General features: G+C 52.2%; 2 protein-coding genes across 3 annotated transcripts in view; both read right to left on the bottom strand.

Moving 5' to 3' along the window:
* Window positions 1–276: 276 nt before the first annotated feature.
* LOC137304553 (volume-regulated anion channel subunit LRRC8D-like) lies at window positions 277–15,003 on the bottom strand. 2 transcript variants are annotated; one of them, XM_067973206.1, is made up of 2 exons: window positions 14,541–15,003; window positions 277–3,882 (listed from the first exon to the last, which is right to left on the bottom strand). In XM_067973206.1, exon 2 carries the CDS (start codon window positions 3,878–3,880, stop codon window positions 1,370–1,372), a length of 2,511 nt encoding a protein of 836 aa, XP_067829307.1. In that variant the 5' UTR covers window positions 3,881–3,882; window positions 14,541–15,003; the 3' UTR covers window positions 277–1,369. The 2 variants fall into 2 exon arrangements, with proteins under 2 accessions (XP_067829307.1, XP_067829308.1); XM_067973207.1 differs by lacking the exon at window positions 14,541–15,003 and adding an exon at window positions 10,433–10,517.
* Window positions 15,004–20,565: 5,562 nt separating this feature from the next.
* LOC137304554 (volume-regulated anion channel subunit LRRC8C-like) overlaps window positions 20,566–24,528 on the bottom strand; it is a 94,902-nt gene continuing 90,939 nt past the window's right edge. Inside the window, exon 2 of the mRNA XM_067973208.1 lies at window positions 20,566–23,409. Coding sequence (XP_067829309.1) covers window positions 21,130–23,409 — 2,280 coding nt within the window. The 3' untranslated portion in view covers window positions 20,566–21,129. The remainder of the gene's footprint in view (window positions 23,410–24,528) is intronic.

Below are 24,528 nucleotides of genomic sequence, written 5' to 3'. Positions count from 1 at the left end.
GACAGGCAGAGGGACAGGGCGAGAGAGCGGGAGCAGGGCGAGAGAGCGGGAGCAGGGCGAGAGAGCGGGAGCAGGGCGAGAGAGCGGGAGCAGGGCGAGAGAGCGGGAGCAGGGCGAGAGAGCGGGAGCAGGGCGAGAGAGCGGGAGCAGGGCGAGAGAGCGGGAGCAGGGCGAGAGAGCGGGAGCAGGGCGAGAGAGCGGGAGCAGGGCGAGAGAGCGGGAGCAGGGCGAGAGAGCGGGAGCAGGGCGAGAGAGCGGGAGCAGGGCGAGAGAGCGGGAGCAGGGCGAGAGAGCGGGAGCAGGGCGAGAGAGCGGGAGCAGGGCGAGAGAGCGGGAGCAGGGCGAGAGAGCGGGAGCAGGGCGAGAGAGCGGGAGCAGGGCGAGAGAGCGGGAGCAGGGCGAGAGTGCGGGAGCAGGGCGAGAGAGCGGGAGCAGGGCGAGAGTGCGGGAGCAGGGCGAGAGTGCGGGAGCAGGGCGAGAGAGCGGGAGCAGGGCGAGAGTGCGGGAGCAGGGCGAGAGTGCGGGAGCAGGGCGAGAGTGCGGGAGCAGGGCGAGAGAGCGGGAGCAGGGCGAGAGCATAGAGAACTGAAGAGGGTCAGTCACAGAAGGGGTGATAATAGAAATATGGATATACAAGAGAGAGTGAGGTCGAGAGAGAGAAAGAAAAAGTTGAACAGAGACAGAAAGAGGGCGAGAGAAACAATAAATGGGGAAATAGATAAAGAATAGAAATAGATGAGAGTGAATGAGCACACTGGACTGAGAGAGTAGTAACAGAATTGGTGCTGAGACAATGCAAGATAACAAACAGTGGGGCAATGTGTATGAGTCTGAGTGTGAGTGTGCGTGAGCGTGCATGTGGGCTTGTGTATGTGGGCTTGTGTATGTGGGCTTGTGTATGTGGGCTTGTGTATGTATGTATGTGTGCGAGTGCGAGAGTGCCCACTTTAAGCTGGAGAGTGTGTAGCTGGATTGCCCCTTACTCCTAGTGAGTGAGCCATGATCCCCTCTCCTCCTGAGTGAGCTGTTTAGGGTCAGACACAGGTTCTGCGACCTTGTACTGATTAACCCAGCGAGTACTGTCTATTGTGCTAATACACAAACAGCCTTTACCAAATCCTAGCTTTAAGGCCTCTAAGTAACATCACTGAATTAGTGCTGATTTATGTCACTAGTTCATTTGTAAGACTAGTGGGGTTTTAGTCTAGTATACACCCACTATAATGAATTTTAGGGGACTTAAAACCCTCCAAGTGTTACCGCACAGGGTCGAGCTCGACCTGCTGATTAGCTGCAAGCTCCATAGGTTTCAAGGAGAGGTAACTGACCCAAGGTTAGAGACCCTACTCCATAACTCTCAGGGGGCAAATTAAACAACTGAAGTAAAGTCTTGTTCCATGAGATTATCTTTGACCTCAATGGGGAGACGGTCAAACAGGAGGTCTTCGACAATGAGATTGGTCTTTTTAAGTAACACACAGTAGCCAATCTCAGGTGGAATCCTCTCCAGGTGATTTCCTCTCAGTTCCAGGTAATTGAGTTGTACCAACTGTCCAATCTCAGGTGGAATGTAAGTGATGCAGTTTTGCCCCAGATGTAAAGTCTTCAATTTGAGGCACTGGAAGAGCTGGACAGACAGGGTCTCCACTTTGTTCTTGGTGATGAAGAAGTGCTGCAGGTTCTGGAGCAGGTGAATGTCTGGTGGGACAGCAGTGAGCAGATTGTGGCTGAGGTCCAAATGCCTCAGCTTTCTCAGGGTGAAGAGAGCATTGGGTAAGGACTCCAGTTTGTTGTTGGATAGGAAAAGCTGCTCGAGGTTTTTGATGAGACTGATGGTTGTTGGAATTGCGAGGATGGAGTTGTGCCAAAGTTTGAGGCAAGACAATCTCTTGAGGTGCTGGAAGCTAATGATCTCCTCAATGGTTTGAATGTTATTGGATTTCATGTCCAGTTTCTGAAGGTTGGTGAGGCTGAATATTGCATGTGGGATCCTCTCCAGCTCACAGTTCTGCAGCTCCAGCTCAGAGAGGTTGGCCAGCTTCTTCAAGTTGTTGAGGACCAATAGTTTTGTGCCATCGTTCTGAATTACTAGCTTAGACAAGTGAGTAGCAAGCTCCATGACATTCGAGGGGATTTTGGAGAGATTGCTCTTCAGTATGAGAATTTTGAGATGCCTCAGTTCCTTAAGGGACTCCAGTCCAATGGCCTTGTTGGTTTCAGAGTTCAGATTGCCAGACAGATGGAGCTCGACCAGGTTTTTCAGTGAGTACACCCACAGGGGGATCTCACCAATATCAGTGAACTTGACGTGCAAGATATGAAGGTGGTCTCTGAGGAAGTTGAATGCAATTTGATCAACCTTTGCAGGGCAGTGGTAAAGGTAGAGCTCCCTCAGAGCCACCATCTGGGAGATCTTGGCTGGCAGCCTGACGTCAGGAATTAGCTCCAACTTCAGGACCTCCAGATCGGTCATATCAAAGACAGCTTTTGGTATCCCAGACAACATGAAGAGTTGCAGCTCGAGTTTGCCCTGGATGTTTTTGGATACGTGTTGCCTCAGCTTCTCATAAGTCCACTCGTGGTTTAGATTCATCTCCAGCAGTTTGCTCTCACAGCCTTCGGACAGGAAGATGGCGAATCTCTTGGAGTACAGTTGGTCGTACTGATCTACCATGTGCAGCAGGAAGGCAAAGTCATTCTTGACATCGGGAATGTCGCTGAAATTGCTCTCCTCACGCACCTTCTCAAAGGAGTATTCTTTCAACGAGCCTCGGAACAGCCAAAACAATGTGTAGAGACACACCAGCCCGTAGAGCGCAATCAGAATGATGTAGCTGATAAGCAGTTTCCGCAGCATGTAGGCCATACTGTGAGTACAGAAAAACACAGAGTAGCCAGTGACATTTTTAATCTTGGGCTTGCAAATGTGTTCAAACGTGATCGAGTTGACAAAAGTGAAGGTATAGCTAAGAATGATAATGAATTTTAAAGCCTTCACGGCCGTCTGACCAACGTAGAATTTGTAGATCAGGTCCCCGTCCTCAGTGTGGGCCCGGAAGGTACGGACCTTCTCAAAGAGTGCCTTGGCCTGCTCACCATCCTGCTTATCCAGGATGTTCATCGAGGGGGAGCCGGTGACCGGAGGCTCAAAGGTCACTTCAGGGCAGGAGGTCAGCGAGGAGCAGGTGTCAGAATTCTCGTTGGGCTCCAACGTCACGGACTTGAACATTTTAGTCCTGTTTTGGCTGTTTTCTGAGTCCTCATTGGCAGTTTCAGAGACTGCTTTGGTGGTCCAAGGAGACTCAAAGCACTTCCCCAGAATGGAGACAAAGTGCTCAACCTTGGAGGAGGTCTTTGGGAATTTGAACCAGAAGTTGCCGCTGACCATGAGGATGATGGTATGGACAAGGGCTACGTAAGGGAAGTACTTGGAATACCAAGGCAAAGCCTTCTGGTAACACACTTGACTGATGTAAACATACTGCTGGAAGTCCAAGTTCGTTTTGCGGCCTCCTACTTTTGGCTGCCTTGTTGGAGGTGCCGATCTGGTTTCCTTCGGGCCCGTGGACTTGCTGTGTGTTCCCGAGGAAGTGGAACCACCTTGATTCACGTTCTGGGGGCTTTGTGTCGAAGATTCCATCTTGTGAGGCAGAGACCCGGTTACAGGTGCGTGACTCTTGGACGTGCTGTTCAGACCCTGGACATGGTCGCAAGGCAAACATACAACCTTATCTTTAGAGATAAGCAGAGTCGCTGACAGGAGAGATACCATCATCATAATAACCACCAAATAGTCCATTAAAACATCCCACCAGGGTTTCAGGATCCGATGAGTGGGCTGACTCTCGGAGAGAGTGGCTAGCTCCGTCAGAGTGAACATATCTACAAGAAAGAACAGAGAATATTAAGCAGCAAAAAAAAACCTCTTGTTCACCCTCCCTGGGCCAGGACAATTACCATTAAAGCCCCCCCTGGAAGCAATGGTCACGGCAGCCGGTGTCTCTACAAGTGCCTGGCGTGACACCAAGTCTGCTCACTGGACAATGATTCATTTCTCCTGCCTCCAACATTGCCAATGATCTAAGAACCTCAGGGGCAGGGCCCGGTCCCGCAGGGCGGGGCACCAGGGGCAGGGCCCGGTCCCGCAGGGCGGGGCACCAGGGAGAAGGGCCCTGTCCCGCGGGGCGGGGCACCAGGGAGAAGGGCCCGGTCCCGCGGGGCGGGGCACCAGGGAGAAGGGCCCGGTCCCGCGGGGCGGGGCACCAGGGAGAAGGGCCCGGTCCCGCGGGGCGGGGCACCAGGGAGAAGGGCCCGGTCCCGCGGGGCGGGGCACCAGGGAGAAGGGCCCGGTCCCACAGGGCGGGGCACCAGGGAGAAGGGCCCGGTCCCGCGGGGCGGGGCACCAGGGAGAAGGGAGAAGGGCCCGGTCCCACAGGGCGGGGCACCAGGGAGAAGGGAGAAGGGCCCGGTCCCGCGGGGCGGGGCACCAGGGGAATGTTGCCCTGTGGTTCCCCTGGTGAGAATCTCAGTTCCCCTGGTTAGTGTGTGTGGTTGGAGGCCGGTGAGACTCCAGCCCATTCCAATATAGTCAAAACATTTGGTTAATTAATGTTACCATGGAGACAGATTCTTGGATTAGTTCTAATGTAAAATGAACAAAACCGGCCACAAAATAACCTATCATTTGTTTAGTGCCTGTTTTCCTAGAAGTAGAGATCCCTGGGTAAAGATCAAAGCATTTATTTCATCAACTAGTTTTTCAGAATTAGTCAGACTTCCTGATTTTGATTTTATTTTGAATCAATCCAAAGGATTGGTCCAAAAAATGAGCAACAATCATCGACAGTTACCCTCTCCCCCACAGTCAGCGTGCTACCTGATGGGTACACACAAGGAATGTTCCGGATTAAATCTGCCGTCAGTGTTGTAAATCCAGCCAAGGTTCGTGCTCCCGATCGCTATCCAATGTCTGGGTAAGGAAGGGCCAGAATTAATGTCCTGTATTGAACTAGCTTGGGATGCCCCCGCAGTCAAATAGTCCATCAACACTCACTATCCAGTCTAACATCAGGACGGGTGAGGAGCCAAGGAGTCACCATGGGCAGAGGAGGGAACCAGGTGCTGACTGGAGGAAAGTATTGGGCCAATTACTGTCCAGTGTTGGACCAAATCTTTCCTCCCAAGAAACGTCCTTAATGTTCACAGTCTCTTAGCTGCGATCAACTGACTGACCAGAACCTGGGCCCAAAGGAACACAGGAACAGGAGGAGGTCATCCAGTCCCTCAAACCGGTTCCACCTTTCAATTATATCATGACCTGTACCTCAACTCCATTTACCCGCCTTTGCTCCATATCCCTCGATACCCTAACTTAACAAAAATCTATCGATCTCAGTCTGGAAAATCTTAATTACCTCCCAACATTCACAGCCCTTTGGGGGAGCGAGTTCCAGATTTCCACTATCCTTTGTCTGAAGACCCTAACCCTAATTTCACTCCAGAACGGCCTGGCTCTAATTTTAAGGTTATGTCCCCTTGTTCTGGACTCTCCCACCAGAGGAAATAGTTTCTCTCTATCCACCCGATCATTTTATACGCCTCGATCAGATCATCCCTCAACCATCTAAACTCAAGTGAACACAAGCCCAGTCTATGCAACCTGTCCTCATAATTTAACCCTTTTAGCCCCGATATCATTCAGGTGAATCTGCACTGCACCCCCTCCAAGGCCAATATATCCTTCCTGAGGTGCGGTGACCAGAACTGAACTCAGTACTCCACAAATCCATGGTGATTCTGATACTTGTCCAAATGCTCTGTCCCTGATAGGTTTCATTAAGTGATGTTAAACTGATGGGTCTGTAGGCAGGGACAGGTCAGATCCACGGTGGGCAGACAGCTGGGAGCCCTGTGACTGCCATTAAACTTTCTAGGGTGACATTGCATCGATGTGTTATTAGAGAGATGGATAGTTTAAAGTTCCTTTCAGTGGAGGGATCGATTTGTATTGCTGAATCAGTAACAGGGCCCAGGATCAAATAGTGACAGAAAGCAGCAGGTTCCCGAGTGCCGGGATTGTCGGCAGGTCCCCCCGAGTGCCGGGATTGTCAGCAGATCCCCCCGAGCGCCGGGATTGTCGGCAGGTCCCCCCGAGCGCCGGGATTGTCGGCAGATTCCCCCGAGCGCCGGGATTGTCGGCAGATCCCCCCGAGCGCCGGGATTGTCGGCAGATCCCCCCGAGCGCCGGGATTGTCGGCAGATCCCCCCGAGCGCCGGGATTGTCGGCACGTCCCCCCGAGCGCCGGGATTGTCGGCACGTCCCCCCGAGCGCCGGGATTGTCGGCAGGTCCCCCCAGCGCCGGGATTAGAGCTCGGCCGTTCAGGGGTGATGTCAGGAAGCACTTCTTCACACAAAGGGGGAGTGGAAATCTGGAACTCTCTCCCTCAAAAAGCTGTTGAGGCTGGGGGTCAATGGAAAATTTCAAAACTGAGATTGATCGATTTTTGTCAGGCAAAGGGATTAAGGGTTATGGAACCAAGGCGGGTAAATGGAGATACAGATCAACCATGGTCTAATTGAATGGTGGAACAGTCTCATGGGCTGAATGACCTGCTCATGTACAGATATTCCTATGCCAGTATGGTACTCTGGGATTATCATGTGCTGAGATATGGTCAGTAACGAACTGCTCCAGTTACATCGTGTGAAGTAATTCAGTTTCATAGTATCATAGTATGTACAGGACTTGGAGGCCATTCGGCCCATCGTGCCCGTGCTGGTTCTTTGAAAGAACTTTCCAATTAGTCCCATTCCCCTGCTCTTTCCCCATAGTGGTGCAAATTTTTTCCCTTCAAGTATTTATCTAATTCCCTTTTGATAGTTATTGAATCTGTTTCCACCACCCTCTGGTTCCCAATCCTTCTGCCACTAGAAACAGTTTCTCCTTATTTACTCTGTCAAAACCGTTAATGATCTTGAACACCTCTATCAAATCTCCCCTTAACCTTCTCTGTTCTAAGGAGAACAACCCCAGCTTCTCCAGTCTCTCTACATAACTGAAGTCCCTCATCCCTGGTACCATTCTAGTAAATCTCTTCTGCACCCTCTCTAAGGCCTTGACATCCTTCCTAAAGTGTGGTGCCCAGAATTGAACACAATACTCCAGCTGAGGCCTAACCAGTGTTTTATCAAGGTTTAGTATAACTTCCTTGCTTTTGTACTCTATGCCTCTATTAATAAAGCCCAGGATCCCAGATGCTTCTTTAACAGCTTTCTTAACTTGTCCTGCCTCCTTAAAAAATTTGTGTATGTGAACCCCCAGGTCTCTCTGTTCCTGCGCCCCCTCTAAAATTGTAATGTTTAGTTTATATTGCCTCTCCTCATTCTTCCTACCAAAATGTATCATAGGAACAGGAGTAGGCCATTCAGCCCCTCGTGTCTGCTCCGCCATTTGATAAGATCATGGCTGATCTGTGATCTAACTCCATATACCTGCCTTTGGCCCATATCCCTTAATACTTTTGCTTGCCAAAAAGCTATCTATCTCAGATTTAAATTTAGCAATTGAGCTAGTATCAATTGCCATTTGCAGAAGAGAGTTCCAAACTTCTACCACCCTTTGTGTGTAGAAGTGTTTTCTAATCTCACTCCTGAAAGGTCTGGCTCTAATTTTTAGACTGTGCCCCTTACTCTTAGAATCCCCAACCAGCGGAAATAGTTTCTCTCTATCCACCCTTTCCGTTCCCCTTAATATCTTATAAACTTCGATCAGATCACCTCTTAACCTTCGAAACTCTAGAGAATACAACCCCAATTTGTGTAATCTCTCCTTGTAACTTAACCCTTGAAGTCCGGGTATCATTCTAGTAAACCTACGCTGCACTCCCTCCAAGGCCAATATGTCCTTCCGAAGGTGCGGTGCCCAGAACTGCTCACAGTGCTCCAGGTGCGGTCTAACCAGGGTTTTGTATAGCTGCAGCATAACTTCTGCCCCCTTGTACTCCAGTCCTCGAGATATAAAGGCCAGCATTCCATTAGCCTTATTGATTATTTTATGCACCTGTTCGTGACACTTCAATCATCTATGTACCTGAACCCCTAAGTCCCTTTGGACATCGACTGTTTTTAACTTTTTACCATTTAGAAAGTACCCTGTTCTATCCTTTTTTGATCCAAAGTGGATGACCTCACATTTGCCCACATTGAATTCCCCCTTCACTGTGTTAAATTTCCATCTGCCGTGTGTCTGCCCATTTCACCAGTCTGTCTATGTCCTCCTGAAGTCTGTTACTATCCCCCACATTGTTTACTACATTTCCAAGTTTCGTGTCATCTGCAAACTTAGAAATTCTACCCTCTATACCCAAGTCCTTCCACTCTCCACAGTGAGTCGCTCCCAATGGCTCGAGCATCCACAGGCAAAGAAAGGAGAAATGGACAGAGAGAGGCAGACAGAGAGAATGTTCAATGGAACAATTCTAGGCAGTCAGTGATCCCCTCACTGTGCTCCCACAGGCCTGAACCCAGCAAGCAGCGAGTCTCCCTGATGCAAGACTTCCATTGCCCACACCGGGCAGTGTGCAGCACATTGGTGGGACTCACCCTGGATTAGGAGAGTCCAAATCCATTACAGACAGGAGCTGGCCGTCCCAGAGGCAGAAGGGCCTCGTGTGACCCACTCTTCGTCGATTGGAGATTTTCCCCAAACCTTTTCTCTCTCTGATACTATCCTCAGTCACATTCTATTCAGACTGACTCATCGGCACCACCCCTCCCTGGGTTAAATCTGATCTCTGCCCCATGTGCAGGGAGCCTGATGGGATGTTTACCTGCTGGGGAAGGGTTCAGATCCTTTGGCTGGGAGTGGGGGTGAGCCTGGGCATGTGGAGGCACTCACATCCACCCGAGGAAGAACGTGCATCTCAAAGTGCCTCGAACCACCTCAGGATGTCCCAAAGCACTTTACAGCCAAGGAAGTATTTGTGAAGTGTAGTCACTGTTGTAATGTGGGAAACGCTGCAGCCAATTAGTGCACAGCAAGATCCCACAAACAGCAATGAGATATTCACCAGAGAATCTGTTTTTCCTGATATCAGTTCAGGGATAAATATTGGCCCCAGGACACCGGGGAGAACTCCCCTGCTCTTCTTCGGATAGTGCCATGGAATTTTTTATATCTACCTGAGAGGGCAGACAGGGCCTCGGTTTAATGTCTCATCCGAAAAACATCAGTACTGACCCTCCGGCAGTGCAGCGCTCCCTCAGTATTGACCCTCTGACAGTACAGCACTCCCTCAGTACCGACCCTCCGGCAGTGCAGCGCTCCCCCAGTACTGACCCTCCGACAGTGCAGCGCTCCCCCAGTACTGACCCTCCGACAGTGCAGCGCTCCCTCAGTACCGACCCTCCGACAGTGCAGCGCTCCCTCAGTACTGACCCTCCGACAGTGCAGCACTCCCTCAGTACTGACCCTCCGACAGTGCAGCGCTCCCTCAGTACTGACCCTCCCTCAGTACTGTACCGGGAGTGTCGGCCTAGATTTTGCGCTCAAGTCTCTGGAGTGGGGCTTGAACCCACAATCTCTGAGAGGTGAGAGTACGACCCACTGAGGCACAGCGATCACTTTTGTAAGTATGTTGTCCCCCTTTCGGAGCTGGATTATGAATTCCTGGGGCTGTGGATTAAATTCCTGTTCATAGAAAGTACAGACACAAGCAGCCTGTGATTGCTGGTTAGCCAATAGCTGCCCTTCCCACACTCTGTGACTGGGGCAGCGGACCCAGGCCCCGCCCCACCTGCCCAGGCCCCATCCCATGTACCCAGGCCCCGCCCCACCCGCCCAGGCCCCATCCCATGTACCCAGGCCCCGCACCACCCGCCCAGGCCCCATCCCATGTACCCAGGCCCCGCCCCACCCGCCCAGGCCCCATCCCATGTACCCAGGCCCCGCCCCACCCGCCCAGGCCCCATCCCATGTACCCAGGCCCCGCACCACCCGCCCAGGCCCCATCCCATGTACCCAGGCCCCGTCCCACCCGCCCAGGCCCCATCCCATGTACCCAGGCCCCGCACCACCCGCCCAGGCCCCATCCCATGTACCCAGGCCCCGCACCACCCGCCCAGGCCCCATCCCATGTACCCAGGCCCCGCACCACCCGCCCAGGCCCCATCCCATGTACCCAGGCCCCGCACCACCCGCCCAGGCCCCATCCCATGTACCCAGGCCCCGCCCCACCCGCCCAGGCCCCATCCCATGTACCCAGGCCCCGCCCCACCCGCCCAGGCCCCATCCCATGCACCACCTACCCAGACCTTTACCCCATGCGCCCAGACCCAAAACCCTACTTCCCACTTAATGCACCGGCTATCCCTTCACTCCACCTATTACAGTCGCTCCCACCCCCATTCTACCCAATGGCTGGCCTTCTATACCTTGAGTTGTCTTGTCCACTGCCTTGTGCCGATGGGTTAGGCCTTGGCTTGGGGAGCGGGCTGCATATTATGGGCTGTTGTTCAGAGCAAAGGAAGGCAGCCTGCTTGTGCCATATCTTTATAATGAAACTTGCACATGCCCAGTAAAGAAAGAGGGAGGGGCCAAGCTCCTCTAACAGTAACAAGCTGAGTTGGGGGAGGGGCAGGCAACATTTCCTGAGCTCATGTCGATAAGGGCAAGCAGTTTACTACAAATACTTTAAAGAAATAAATGAGCCTGTGTGTGGGCTCTGTAATGGGGACGGGCTCTGTAATGGGGGTGGGCTCTGTAATGGGGGCCCTGTAATGGGGCTCTGTAATGGGGATGGGCTCTGTAATGGAGGCTCTGTAATGGGGATGGGCTCTGTAATGGGGATGGGCTCTGTAATGGGGATGGGCTCTGTAATGGGGGCCCTGTAATGGGGGCTCTGTAATGGGGATGCATGTTCTCTGATAATGGCTTCAGCCAACGCCTGACAAACAGCTTCTCCTTCAAAAAGGCCCATTAACTGTGATATTAGTTCTGACACGATTCCTAACAAACCCGTCCAGCAGAGACACAAGGCTCCAAACCAGCCAGACCAGCAGAAACTGAGGGCTCCAAAATAACTCATCCAGCAGAGATATGCAACCCCAAACCATTCCATCCAGCAGAGACACAAGGTCGCAAACCAATTTATCGAGTGGAGAACAGCAGAGACTGTGGACTCCTGCTCCTGGGTTAAATGTGATTTATTCTTCAACTCTTGGATGGCAAACAAAACTGGCTTTTAGTGAAACAATCAAACTTTACTTGTCATTTATAACAGTGAGGGTACTAAGAGTAAGGGTAACTGGGCGTGGGGGTAACTGGGCGTGTGGGTAACTGGGTTTAGGGGTAACTGGGCATGTGGGTAACTGGGTTTAGGGGTAACTGGGCATGTGGGTAACTGGGTGTGTGGGTAACTGGGCATGTGGGTAACTGGGTTTGGGGGTAACTGGGCGTGTGGGTAACTGGGTGTGTGGGTAACTGGGCATGTGGGTAACTGGGTTTGGGGGTAACTGGGCGTGTGGGTAACTGGGTTTGGGGGTAACTGGGCGTGTGGGTAACTGGGCGTGTGGGTAACTGGGCATGTGGGTAACTGGGCGTGTGGGTAACTGGGTTTGGGGGTAACTGGGCGTGTGGGTAACTGGGTTTGGGGGTAACTGGGCGTGTGGGTAACTGGGTTTGGGGGTAACTGGGCGTGTGGGTAACTGGGTTTGGGGGTAACTGGGCGTGTGGGTAACTGGGTTTGGGGGTAACTGGGCATGTGGGGGGGTAACTGGGTGTTGTGGTAACTGAGGGTAACTGGTGTTGGGGCTGTAACTGGGTGGGGGTTCACTGGTTGCCCAGAGCAACTGGGTGTGTGGTAACTGGGTGTGGGTTAACTCGTTAGGTTAACTGGGTCCAGGGGAATTGGATGTGGTGGTAAGTGAATATGTGGTTAACAGGATGTGGGTGTAACTGGGTTTGGGGTTAACTCAGTGCCTCTGATGTGTCTTCTTTTTTCCTCAACCGAGGATTCCCCTCCACTGTAGTTGACAGGCCCCTCGACCATGTCCATCCTATTTCCCACACTTCTGCCCTCACCCCTTCCCCTCCCTCCTAGAACCATGATAGGGTCCCCGTTGTCCTCACCTTCCATCCCACCAGCCTCCACATTCAACGTATTTCTGCCACATCCAGGGCGAACCCCCCACCAAACACATCTTCCCCTCCCCTCCTCTCCCAGCATTCCGAAGGGACCCCTCCCTCCGCGACACTCTCGTCCTCTCTTCCATCACCCCCAACACCTGCTCTCCTCCCCAAAACACCTTCCCGTGCGAGCACAGGAGATGCAACACCTGCCCCTTCATCTCCTCCCTTCCCACCATCCAGAGCCCCAAACACTCCTTTCAGGTGAAACAGCAGTTTACTTGTACTTCTTTCAATTTAGTGTACTGTATCCGCTGCACAAAATGCGGTCTCCTCTATATTGGGGAGACCAAACGCAGACTGGGTGATCGCTTTGCTGAACACCTCCGCTCTGTCCACAAGCGTGACCCTGACCTGCCGGTCGCTTGCCATTTTAATTCCCCTTCCCACTCCTACTCTGACCTCTCTGTCCTCGGCCTCTTACACTGTTCCAATGAAGCTCAATGTAAGCTCGAGGAACAGCACCTCATCTTTCGTTTAGGCACTTTACAACCTTCCGGACTCAACATTGATTTCAGTAACTTCAGATCATAACCACTGCTCCCATTTTTTCAGTCAGCAAGTGCTGGGAATGGTTCTGCTGCTGCCATTTATAGCCACTCCTGATAAATCTTTTGTTTCTTTACTTGTCCCATTCCCACCCTCCTTGCCTTGCACCATCATCCCTTTTGTCATTTAATCACTCGTGCCCTCCACCCTATCACAGACCTTCCCTTTTGTTCTTTCCTCCCCTCCCTCCCCCCCTTTCCCTGACTCTGTACTTGCTCAAAAACTTTTAACTCTTTAACATCTTCCAGTTCTGATGAGAGGTCTTCAACCCGAAATGTTAACTCTGTTTCTCTCTCCACAGATGCTGCCTCACTTGCTGAGCTTCTCCAGCATTTTCTGTGTTTATTTCAGTGTAAGTGTAACTGGGTGTGGGGGGATAACAGGGTGTGGGGGTACCTTGATTGGCACCCCATCCACCACCCTAAACATTCACTCCCTTCACCACCGGCGCACTGTGGCTGCAGTGTGTACCATCCACAGGATGCACTGCAGCAACTCGCCAAGGCTTCTTCGACAGCACCTCCCAAACCCGCAACCTCTACCACCTAGAAGGACAAGGGCAGCAGGCACATGGGAACAACACCACCTGCACGTTCCCCTCCAAGTCACACACCATCCCGACTTGGAAATATATCGCCGTTCCTTCATCGTCGCTGGGTCAAAATCCTGGAACTCCCTTCCTAACAGCACTGTGGGAGAACCTTCACCACACGGACTGCAGCGGTTCAAGAAGGCGGCTCACCACCACCTTCTCAAGGGCAATTAGGGATGGGCAATAAATGCCGGCCTTGCCAGCGACGCCCACATCCCATGAAAGAATTTTTAAAAAATGGATGGGGGGATAACTGGGTGTGGGGAGATAACTGGGTGTGGGGGTCATTGGGGATAATTTTGTAGAGATAACTTGAAGGTGTAAATGAGACGGTTTTGGGGAAGGGTCAGTCTAACTGCAGCAGAGTCAGGGCTGGGGGAATGGTTTGATGACTGGGTGTAATGGGCCAGTCACAGGCCCCGTTTACAATACAGCTCCAATAAAGTGATGATCTGACTCCAGCCTCCTCCTCCTCCTCCATTACCTCACCTTCTCCTATACCCTTTTCAGCCGAGATATTTTCTCCTCTTTGGCCGTCAACTTTCGGCAAACTGTCTTCATAAAAATTATTTAAAATATGGGAAAGAGCTGAGGGGAGTTTTCGTTGTGATGTTCAAGGCCTGAATATCAGTGCTGCGTGGTGTTAATGGAGTTTGTGATTTATCCCGTGACTGAGTGAGCAGGAGGCGACTAGGCCCGGGTCTGGGCCTAGCTACGTTGCCAGGCAACAGGCATCCTCTGGGGAGAGTGTCTGCCAGTCCAGCGACTGCTCCGCCTGTTGCCTAGTTACCGGCACACGCTGGGAGCAAACAAATTAAACATGGATGAATGTTTTTTTCCAGAGACTGGTGTCAGTGTGTGGGGGAGGGGTCAGGCGAGAGAGGGTCTCCCTCTCCGAATAAAACCCACCGTCAAATTGGTGAGAATGAGCAGAGAATGGACGAGACACTCGGGATCTGCCTGGCTCTTTGGTGAAAGGGATTGCTGTGTAACTGGCCCAGAATGAGCCCTGGAGACTTTACAGCCCCCGAAGGGTTAAGCAAAGGAGTGAGGGAGCCTGAACAGCAGGGTCTGTGTTCCTTTACTCTCCATGGACATGGTTTGCGAACTGCACAGCCGCTGACTGAGAGAGCGAGGAATGCAGGCTCTGGGCAGCCGGTAGTTTATCATTTGAGCTTCATTTCCTCCGTCAGAGACATAAAAGCCGTACTTACTGTGAACAGAGTGCTGCCGGGAGCAGGAAGGCCGAGTGAGAGGCTGCTCGACGTGTCAGTGCCCCGACTTGTCACACCATAACCCTGGGCCTGGCTCTGTGTGCTCTTTGATCTCTCTCTCTCTCTCTGTCTCTCTCTCTCTCTCACTGTCTCTGTCTCTCTCTCTCTCCCTAGTCTCTCTCTTTCTCTCTCCCTGTTTCTGTCTCTCTCTCTCTCTCTCTCGCTCGCTCTATCTCTCTCTGTCTGTGTCTCTGTCTCTGTATGTCTTTGTCTCTCTCTGTCTATCTCTCTCCGTCTGTCTGTCTGTCTCTCTCTCTCCCTGGTCTGCTTTCTGTTTCTCTCTTTCTCTCTCTCCCTGTCTCTCTCTGTCTATCTCTCTCCGTCTGTCTATCTCTCTGTCTCTCTCTAAAGTTAGCTGCTGAACTTAATCTCTCCCCTTGAGCTGCCAGTCACGCTTCCTCCTGCTTTGTGCTCCTAAAAACTCACGTGACCCGACTTTATTTTGTGGTGAGTTGCTATGGCGACTCAAGTTTGCCTTGAGCTACAGTTTGACAAAACTAAGAAAAAACAGAGTTTATTTCTCAATGTAATCTGTTGCTGCGGAAAACCAGGACGTCGCTGGGGGGAGAAGGGGGGGGGTGGAGAAGAGAGAAGGGGGGAAGGTCGGGGCTGGGATCAGAGGGTCAGGGAGGGGGATCAGATATGACACGACACCATACAACCAGGAGCATGGAGCAGAAACCGAACGAGGCCCGAGGGGAGCAGATACCGGCCGAGGCTTGGTAGAGCAGATACTGACCAAGGCCCGGAGAAGCAGATATCGAATGAGGCCCAGGGGCAGCAGATACCGTCTGAGGACCCGGGGGAGCAGATACTGACCGAGGCCTGGGGGAGCAGATACCGACCAAGGCCGAGGAAGCAGTTACCGAACGAGGCCCAGGGGCAGCAGATACCGTTTGAGGACCCAGGGGAGCAGATACTAACCGAAGCCTGGTTGAAACAGATAACGACTTAGGCATGAGGGGAGCAGATACTGATCGAAGCCCGGGGAGAGTAGATATGGACTGAGACCCTTGGGGGAGCAAGTAGCAACTGAGGCCCAGAGGGAACAGATACTGAGCAAGGCCTGTGGCGAGCAGATACCGACAGAGGCCCATGAGAGCAGATACCAAAGAAGGCTTAGGGGAAGCAGATACTGTCTGAGACAGGGAGGGAGCAGATACCGGCCGAGGCCCAGCGGTGCAGATACTGACCAAGGCCATGGGAAGCAGATACTGAATGAGGACCCGGGGGCAGCAGATACCGACTGAGGACCCGAGGGAGCAGATACCAACCGAGGCCTGGTTGAAGCAGATACTGACTTAGGCATGAGGGATGCAGATATTGACCGAGGCCCGAGAAGAGCAGATATGGACCGAGATCCTTGAGGGAGCACGTGGCGACTGAGGCCTGGGGGAAACAGAGACCGAAGAAGACCCGGGGGAGCAGATACCAACCGAGGCCCAGGGGGAGCAGATATTGACCAATGCCAGGTTGAAGCAGATACTGATTAAGACATCAGGGGAGCAGATACCGACTGAGACCCAAGGGTGGAGCAGTTACCGTTCGAGAGCACATACCAAACGAAACCTGAGAGCAGATACCAACCGAGACCCGAGGTGGGGGGGGGGCGCGGGGGCAGATAACAACAGAGGCCCGGGTTGATCAGATACTAACAGAGGCCTGGGGGGAGCACATAGCGACTGAAGCCTGGGGAGAGCACATATCCACCAAGGACTGGGGACGGCAAATACTGACCGAGGACCCGGGGGAGCAGATACCAATTGAGACCCTGGCTCAGCAGTTACTGACCGAAGCCCGGGGAGAGCAGATATGGACCATGACCATTGTGGGTGCAGATAGTGACCGAGGCCCGGGGAGCAGATACCAAATGATACCTGAGGAGAGCAGATACCGACCTAGACGCCAGGGAAGCAGATACCGACCGAGATGCAGAGGGAGCAGATACCGACTGAGGCCTGGGGGTGCAGATACCGACTGAGGCCTGGGGTGGAGGGGGGGGCAGATACTGATTGAGGCCTGAGGGGAGCAGGTAACGACGGAAGCTCGAGGGGAGCAGATACCGACCGAGACCCAGGGTGAGCAGATATCGACCGAGACCAGGGACGAGCAGATATCAACTGAGACACGGGGGAAGCAGATATCAACCGAGAACTGAGGGGAACAATTACCGACCAAGGCCCGGGTGGAGCAGATACCGATCGAGGCCGGGGGCGGGGGGGAGAAGCAGATACCAACCGAGGCCTGTGGCAGCTGGTACTGACCAACACTCAATGGGGGCCAGATACTGACAGAGGACCAAGGAAAGCAGATACCGGGGAGAGCAGATATTGACCGAGACAAGGGACGAACAGATACCGACTGAGACACTGGGGGTAGTAGATACCGACCAAGACCCGAGGGGGGCAGATACTGACTGAGGCCTGGAGAGAGCAGATGCGGACCGAGGAACAGGGGAAGGAGATACCAACCGAGGTCCAGAAGGAGCAGATACTGACTAAGGCCCAGGGGAAGCAGATACCGTTTGAGGCCCGGGGAAGAGCAGATACTGACGGAGACCCGAGGGAAGCAGATACCGATCGAGGCCTGAGGGACAGCAGATACTGACAGAGGACCGAGGGGAGCAGATACTGACCGAGGCCTGAGGGGAGCAGATACCGAACAAGGCCCGGGAGCAGCAGATACCGACCGAGACGCGGAAGGAGCAGATACCAACTGAGGCCTGGGGTATCAGACACCACCTGAGACCCTGGCGGAGCAGTTACTGACCGAGGCCCGGGGAGAGCAGATACAAAACGAAGCCTGAGGAGAGCAGATACCGACAGGAGCACGAGGGGAGCATATACCAACCGAGGCCCGAGGGGAACAGATACCATCACAGGCCCGGAGTAAGCAGATATTGACCGAAACTGAAGGGGAGCAGATATGGACCAAGGTTTGGTGGAAGCAGATACCGACTGAGGCACGGGGGAGCAGATACAGACCGAGACCCAGGGGAAGCAGATACCGACCGAGTCACGGTTAAAGCAGATACCGACCGAGGTTCGGGGGGAGGAGATACTGACTGACACCCAGGGGTAGCAAATACCAAACGAGACCCAAGGGAAGCAGATACCAACTGAGGCCCGGGGGCTGCAGATACGGACTGAGGCCTGGGGCCTGCAGATACCGTCTAAAGCCCAGGGAATGAAATACCGACCGAGGCACAGGGGAGCAGATAATGACCAAGTCACGGGGGAGCAGATAATGACCAAGTTTCGGGGGCTGCAGATACTGAACAAGACCGGGGGGGGAAGCAAATACCAACAGAGGTTCAGGGGCCACAGATACCGCCCGAAACCCAGGGGGAGCAGATACTGATCGATCCCCAGGGGAAGCAGATACTGACTGAGGCCCCAGGGGAGCATATACCGACCGAGGCCTGGGAGGAGCAGATAGCGTCACAGGCCCGGATTAAGCAGATACCCAACAAGTCACAAGGGCAGCAGATACAAGCCGAGGTTCTGTGGAAGCAGATATAGACCGAGACCCGGAGGGAGCGGATACCGACTGAGGCTCGGGGAAGCAGATACCAACTGAAAAGAGTGAGAGAGCAGATACTGACTGACAACTGGAAGGAGCAGATACCGAATGAGACCCAAGGGGAGCAGATATGGACCGAGGTTCGGGGAGCTAAGACTAGCCTTCGCTCAGGTTGTTGGGAGGCTGCTGCTCTCTCACTCTGGTACAACTCGTTACTGCAGTCACTGTCCACGTCGTGTTGCCCTGAGCCACTTCACCCCAGTTGTTGCTCCTTTTATTTCCTTGTGCTTACTGCCATCGAACTGACAGAAGGGCTCGACCCGGCCAGGGCCTCCAGTACCAGGAACTGCCTGTCCCGCCCGGCCCAGTGGCTCAGAGATTTAATTCCACAGCTGCCCTCTCACCCAAGAGGCCGTTTCTAATTGTGACTTGGCACAGTGTGTTATATTTAATTGCCTCACTGCCCAGTCTGATCCGTCCTCACCCAGCACCTGTACACATGCAACGGCACTGCGGCCCACTGTATACCCCAGCTGAGATCAGTACAGCACGGGTTAGATACAGAGTAAAGCTCCCTCTACACTGTCTCGTCAAACACTCCCACGGCAGGTACAGGGTTAGATACAGAGTAAAGCTCCCTCTACACTGTCTCGTCAAACACTCCCACGGCAGGTACAGGGTTAGATACAGAGTAAAGCTCCCTCTACACTGTCCCATCAAACACTCCCCGGGGCAGGTACAGGGTTAGATACAGAGTAAAGCTCCCTCTACACTGTCCCATCAAACACTCCCAGGGCAGGTACAGCACGGGTTAGATACAGAGTAAAGCTCCCTCTACACTGTCCCATCAAACACTCCCAGGGCAGGTACAGGGTTAGATACAGAGTAAAGCTCCCTCTACACTGTCCCATCAAACACTCCCAGGGCAGGTACAGGGTTAGATACAGAGTAAAGCTCCCTCTACACTGTCTCAGCCTCAGTCCTAATCCCAGCCTGCCACTGCTCCATTTAGTATCTCAGTCCCTATCCCTGCCGCCCTGTCACTTCTCTGAGTCAAATTGCTGAATTGTGCTGAGTTCTAGATCTGAAATTGGAAGTTGTGCTGTTTGCTGTGAGGCTGCATCTGTGCTGCTGCCTGCAGTCAGTTCTCGGCACTGCTGCCGACATTTTCATTCATTTTTGTTGTTGGGAGATTAAAAGGATCAACATTTGCGTGTGTGTAATCAAAATCAGTGCTGGTGTTGAGGGAGGAGGGAGAGACGGGGAGGAGGAGGAGGAAGAGTGAGGAGGAGGAGGGAGGTGGAGGGAAGGAGGGGAGGGAGGAACGGGGAGGGGAAGAGGAGGGAGGAAGGAGGAGGGGGAGGGAAGGAGGGGGAGGAAAGGAGGGGGTGGGAGGAATGGGGAGGGGAGGAGGAGGGAGGGAGGAGGAGGGTAGGGAGGGGGAGGATGGAACAGGGAGAGGAGGAGAACGAGGGGGAAGGAGAAGGAGGGAGGAATGGGGAGGGGAGGGAGGAATGGGGAGGGGAAGAGGAGGGAGGGAGGAGGAGGGAGGGGGAGGGTGGAATGGGGAAGGGAGGAGGAGGGAGGGGAGGGAAGGAGGGGGAGGGAGGAACGGGGAGTAGGAGGAGGGAGGGGGAGGGGAGGAGGGGAAGAGAAGGGAGGAGGAGGAGGGAGGGGGAGGGAGGAACGGGGAGTAGGAGGAGGGAGGGGGAGGGGAGGAGGGGGAGGGAGGAACGGGGAGGGGGAGGGGAGGAGGGGAAGAGGAGGGGGAGGGGAGGAGAAGGAGGGAGGGGAGGGGGAGGGAAGGGGAGCGAGGAACAGGGAGGGGAAGAGAAGGGAGGGAGGAGGAGGAGGGAGGGGGAGGGAGGAACGGGGAGTAGGAGGAGGGAGGGGGAGGGAGGAGGGAGGAGGGGGAGGAAGGAATGGGGAGGGGAGGAGGGGAAGAGGAGGGGGAGGAGGAGGGAGGGAGGACGGTGAAGGATCAGGATCGACAAGTGAAGCAAATTCTTCAAGTCTCCAATCCTTTTGAAGCTTTAAAATTAGTTGCAATAAATGTCCTGATGTGGAGAAACTTCCAAAACCCAAATCAGCTGCTGCAAAAATTAATTTGAGCACAATTTAACAAAGATAAGTTCATGTGTTGAAAAGTTTTAACTTTGATATGTTCTCACAGGTTGGTCAGAGTTGGAAGGGACCATGAATAAAGGGAGATCATCAGACAGAAGTGCCCAGATACAGGGCTAAAGTCCTGCCCCTGCTCAGGTTTCCATGGAGAGAGGTTGGTGGCTGGTTGCCATCACTGGCACAGTGGGGACTCCATCGATCAGCCCTGACTGGCCCTGCAGGGTCCTTTCTGCAGGAAGAGCCAAACACCTGTTTCCATCAAAATAAAAGTAGGTGCAGGCCGAACATTACAGATCTCAGGGCACTGGACCAGGCCACAGAATGTGTACCAACATTTTATTATATTAAATAATGAATAAAATTACAAATGAAAGCTTTAAAAAGTGTTACAAATCCTGAATAATATCATCACATTTCTACTGGAATTTTGACAATGGTTACCATTGGTCCTTGGTTACCAAACGAATAAAACTTTCCATCACTGCCACCGGCTCTGCCCACTCTGCTTTCCATTCATAAATCACACATCCTACAACCCCTTAACCAATCACACGCTGTGTGAGAGAATGAAGCCTTCTCATTGGACAGCCCAACCAACAGCACCAAAGCAGCTTGGTCCAATGTTCAATATTGGGAGTCCCTGAGGCTGAAATTAAAGGCACCACTGTGCAGAAATCAGCAAACCAAGTGCTGTGATTGTTAAATATGCAGCTTCTCCCTCAGTGTCCGGGTATCTTTGTGTGAGGGCCCTTTAATTGACCTCCCACTAGTGGAGACCCACCCGTTATCTCCCACCTGAGTGCTGATCACTCCAGCTCAGAGCAGCTCAGAGTTATCTTCCATTTCTTGTTAAATCCCAGTCTTCTGTGAAGTCTCCCTGGATTTAGTCATCCTTCATCCGCTCTCTGACATCCAACGGCAGCGTTTGAAACAGAGAGTCCTCCACGATGAGCCCTCTGCGTGACAGGCTACTGCAGTCTCCCACCTCAGGGGGCAGCGCCTCCAGGTGATTGCCCTTCAGTTCCAGCCTTGTCAGCAGGGACAGGCTGGCAATTCTGGGCGAGAGGGCAGTTAGAGCATTGTGGCCGATCTTCAACGTCTTGAGTTCTTTACAGAAGAAGAGTTCATTGGGCAGAGACTCGAGCATGTTGTTGGAAATGGAGAAATGCTGGAGGTTTTGAAGGACCCCGATCTCTGGCGGGATGGAACAGATGTGATTGTGAGACAAGTCTAGGTGTCGAAGTTTGTTGCACAGGAAGAGCTGTGGGGGTATGAGCTCGATCTTGTTATTGTTGAGATAAAGGCATTCCAAAGAGCTGAGCTTCTTGATGTGTTCGGGGATGTAGGCGATGTGATTGTACCACAGCTTCAGACACTTTAGTTTGCGACAGTGTTGGAGGCTGAGGATTTCTTCAATGGATTGGAGATTGTTCTCCTGTAAGTTGAGCTCCTCTAAATTCAAGAGGCTGAACACAGAGTGAGGGATGCGCTCGAGGCCACAGTTAAGGAGCTCCAATTCCTGGAGTTGGGTCAGTTTCTTCAGGCTATTCAACGTAATGAGTTTGGTGCAGTTGTTGTGGATGGTGAGCTTTAGAAGGTGGCTGGAAACATCCACTAAATTTGGAGGGATCTTGGTCAATTTGCTCTTCAGGGAGAGAACCGTGAGACTATGAAGTTCACAGAGAGAATCAAGAGAGAAGGATTTTGAGCTATCTTGGGTGAGAGACCCTGTCAGATAGAGTTCCTCAACATTTCTCATGTTATATGTCCAGAGAGGAATCTCATGGATGTTACTGAACCGAACGTGCAGGACCTTGAGATGGCCCCTCAAAAACCCAAAAGCAGCTACTTGGAGCCTGACTGGACAGTTCAACAACGACAGTTCCCGGAGATTTACCAGCTGGGCAATCGTTGCTGGCAACTCAAGATCACTGATCAATTCGAGTTTCAGGGACTCAATCTCCGTCACCTCGAAGGTGGATGTGGGCAGGCCTGGCAGCATGAAGAGATGGAGCTCGAGATGGTTTTGACTGTTCCTCTGCAGCTTTTGCCTCAGTTTATCCACAGTCCATTCATGGTCTAAGTTCATCTGCATCAACTTGCTCTCACTGACTTCGGACAGAAAGACAGCTAATCTCTTGGAATACAAGGGATCGTATTGGTCCATCAGGTGAAGCATGAAGGCAAAGTCATTCTTCACATCAGGTATATCGCTGATTCCCGACTCCTGCCGCACGTACTCAAAGGAATATTCCTTCAGAGGTCGATAGAAGAGCCAGTAGAGGGTATAAAGGCAGATGCAGCCATACACTGCCACAAAGCAGATGTAGCACACTGCTAGTTTGAAGAAAATATGGGCCTTTGTGTGATTGCAACAGAAATTGTTGTAACCAGTCACGTCCTCAATGTTGACCGTGCAGGGGACAACCACATGTATGTTCCGAACCAATGAAGCATTGTAAAGAATTATCAAGACAAACTTGAAAACCCGGATGATTGTTTGTCGAACGTACATTGTGTAAAGGATGTCCCCTTCCTCCACATGCAGCCGGAACTTCTTCACCTTTTCGAACAAAGCCTTGGCCTGCTCACCCTCCTTCTTATCCAACGCACTCAGGCCTCCCTTGTCAGCGACCACCTTATCTGAAGTGGACTGGATACTCGGAGATTCAACCAAACCGGTATCCTCGATGGGCAACTTGGAGTCAGACTTGGAGCCGGAGCCGGAGCCAGAGCTGGAGCCGGAGAGAAGGTTCTGTGACTGACTTTGTTGCACCTCGCCCTGGTTCTCACTGGAAACCTCACTTAGTGCCCGGGTCGTCCAAGGTGATTCGAAGCACTTCCCCAAGATGGAAACAAAGTGCTCAATTTTGGAGCTGGTTCCTGGGAACTTGAACCAAAAGCTGCCACAGATCATGAAGATGAGGGTGTGGATGAGCACCAAGTATGGAAAGTACTTGGCGTACCAGTGAAGAGCTTTCTCATAACAGATCTGGTTTATAAAGCTGTACTGTTGCCGATCCAGGTTGGTCTTTAACCCATTCATTTTGTGTCCTGTGGTAATTGAGGGCTCTGATTGCAGTATGAACTCGGAACAATTGATGTGCGATGCCAACCTTACAGAAACAGGCCTTGGGAGACAGATAATCTTGTCTTGTGTCACCTAAAGAGAAGCAGGTGGAGTTGCATTAATACAGGTACTGTGGACACTTGGCCGCACTTCAGTGTGGAATAGAGTTGTTGGTAAAGAAAGAACATAAGACTCCTAATAGCAGAAATATTAAATACCTCACCCAGTGTGGTACTGAGGCCAACAGATCTGTAGTCGGTTAGCAGATCTGTTTTATTATTTATTCTTGCGATGTGGGTGTCGTTGGCAAAGCTGGCACTTATTGCCCACACTGGTGGGCCTTCCATACAACTGAATGGCTTGCTAGGGCATTTGGAAGGGCAGTTAAGAGTCAACCATGTTGGTTTGTGAGTGGAGTCACATATAAGGCAGACTGGGTAAGGATGGCATGTTTCCTTTCCTAAAGGACATTAGTGAACCAGATGGGTTTTTACAACAAGCTGACAGTTTCATGGTCACTTTAATTCCAAATTTTTTAACCTGAATTCAAATTCTCAAACTACCAAAGTAGGATTTGAACTCACGTTCTACGGGATTGATAGTCCAGGCCTCTGCATTATCAGTCCAGTGACATAACCACTACGCTAACACCTCATTGCCAGAGCAGCAGTTTGAGCGTTACGATAGCACTCAGTGCACCGAGCTAAGAGACGGGCAGAATGGGTACATTCCCATGAGGGGGAAAGGTCGGGCAATCAAAGCCAGGGCTCCCTGGATGATGAAAGTGATGGAGAGTAAGATGAAGCAGAAAAAGGGGGCGTATGACAGATGTCAGGTTGATAATACAAGTGAGAACCAGGCAGAATATAGAAAGTTCAGAGGGGAAGTGAAAAAGGAAATAAGAGGGGCAAAGAGAGAGTATGAGAATAGTCTGGTGGCTAACATCAAAGGGAATCCAAAAGTCTTCTATAGGCATATAAATAGTAAAAGAGTAGTAAGAGGAGGGGTGGGGCCGATTAGGGTCCAAAAACTAGATCCACGCATGGAGGCAGAGGGCATGGCCGAGGTACTAAATGAGTACTTTGCATCTGTCTTTACCATGGAAGAAGATGATGCCAAGTGAAGATGTCATTGAGATACTGGATGGGCTAAAAAATTGATTAAGAGGAGATACTAGAAAGGTTAACTGTACTTCAAGTAGATAATTCGCCC

The sequence above is a fragment of the Heptranchias perlo genome, chromosome 37 (assembly GCF_035084215.1).
Source record: "Heptranchias perlo isolate sHepPer1 chromosome 37, sHepPer1.hap1, whole genome shotgun sequence".
NCBI lineage: Eukaryota > Metazoa > Chordata > Chondrichthyes > Hexanchiformes > Hexanchidae > Heptranchias > Heptranchias perlo.
The sequence above is the reverse complement of the archived record's forward strand: the minus strand, read 5'-3'. Positions and strand labels throughout refer to the sequence as shown.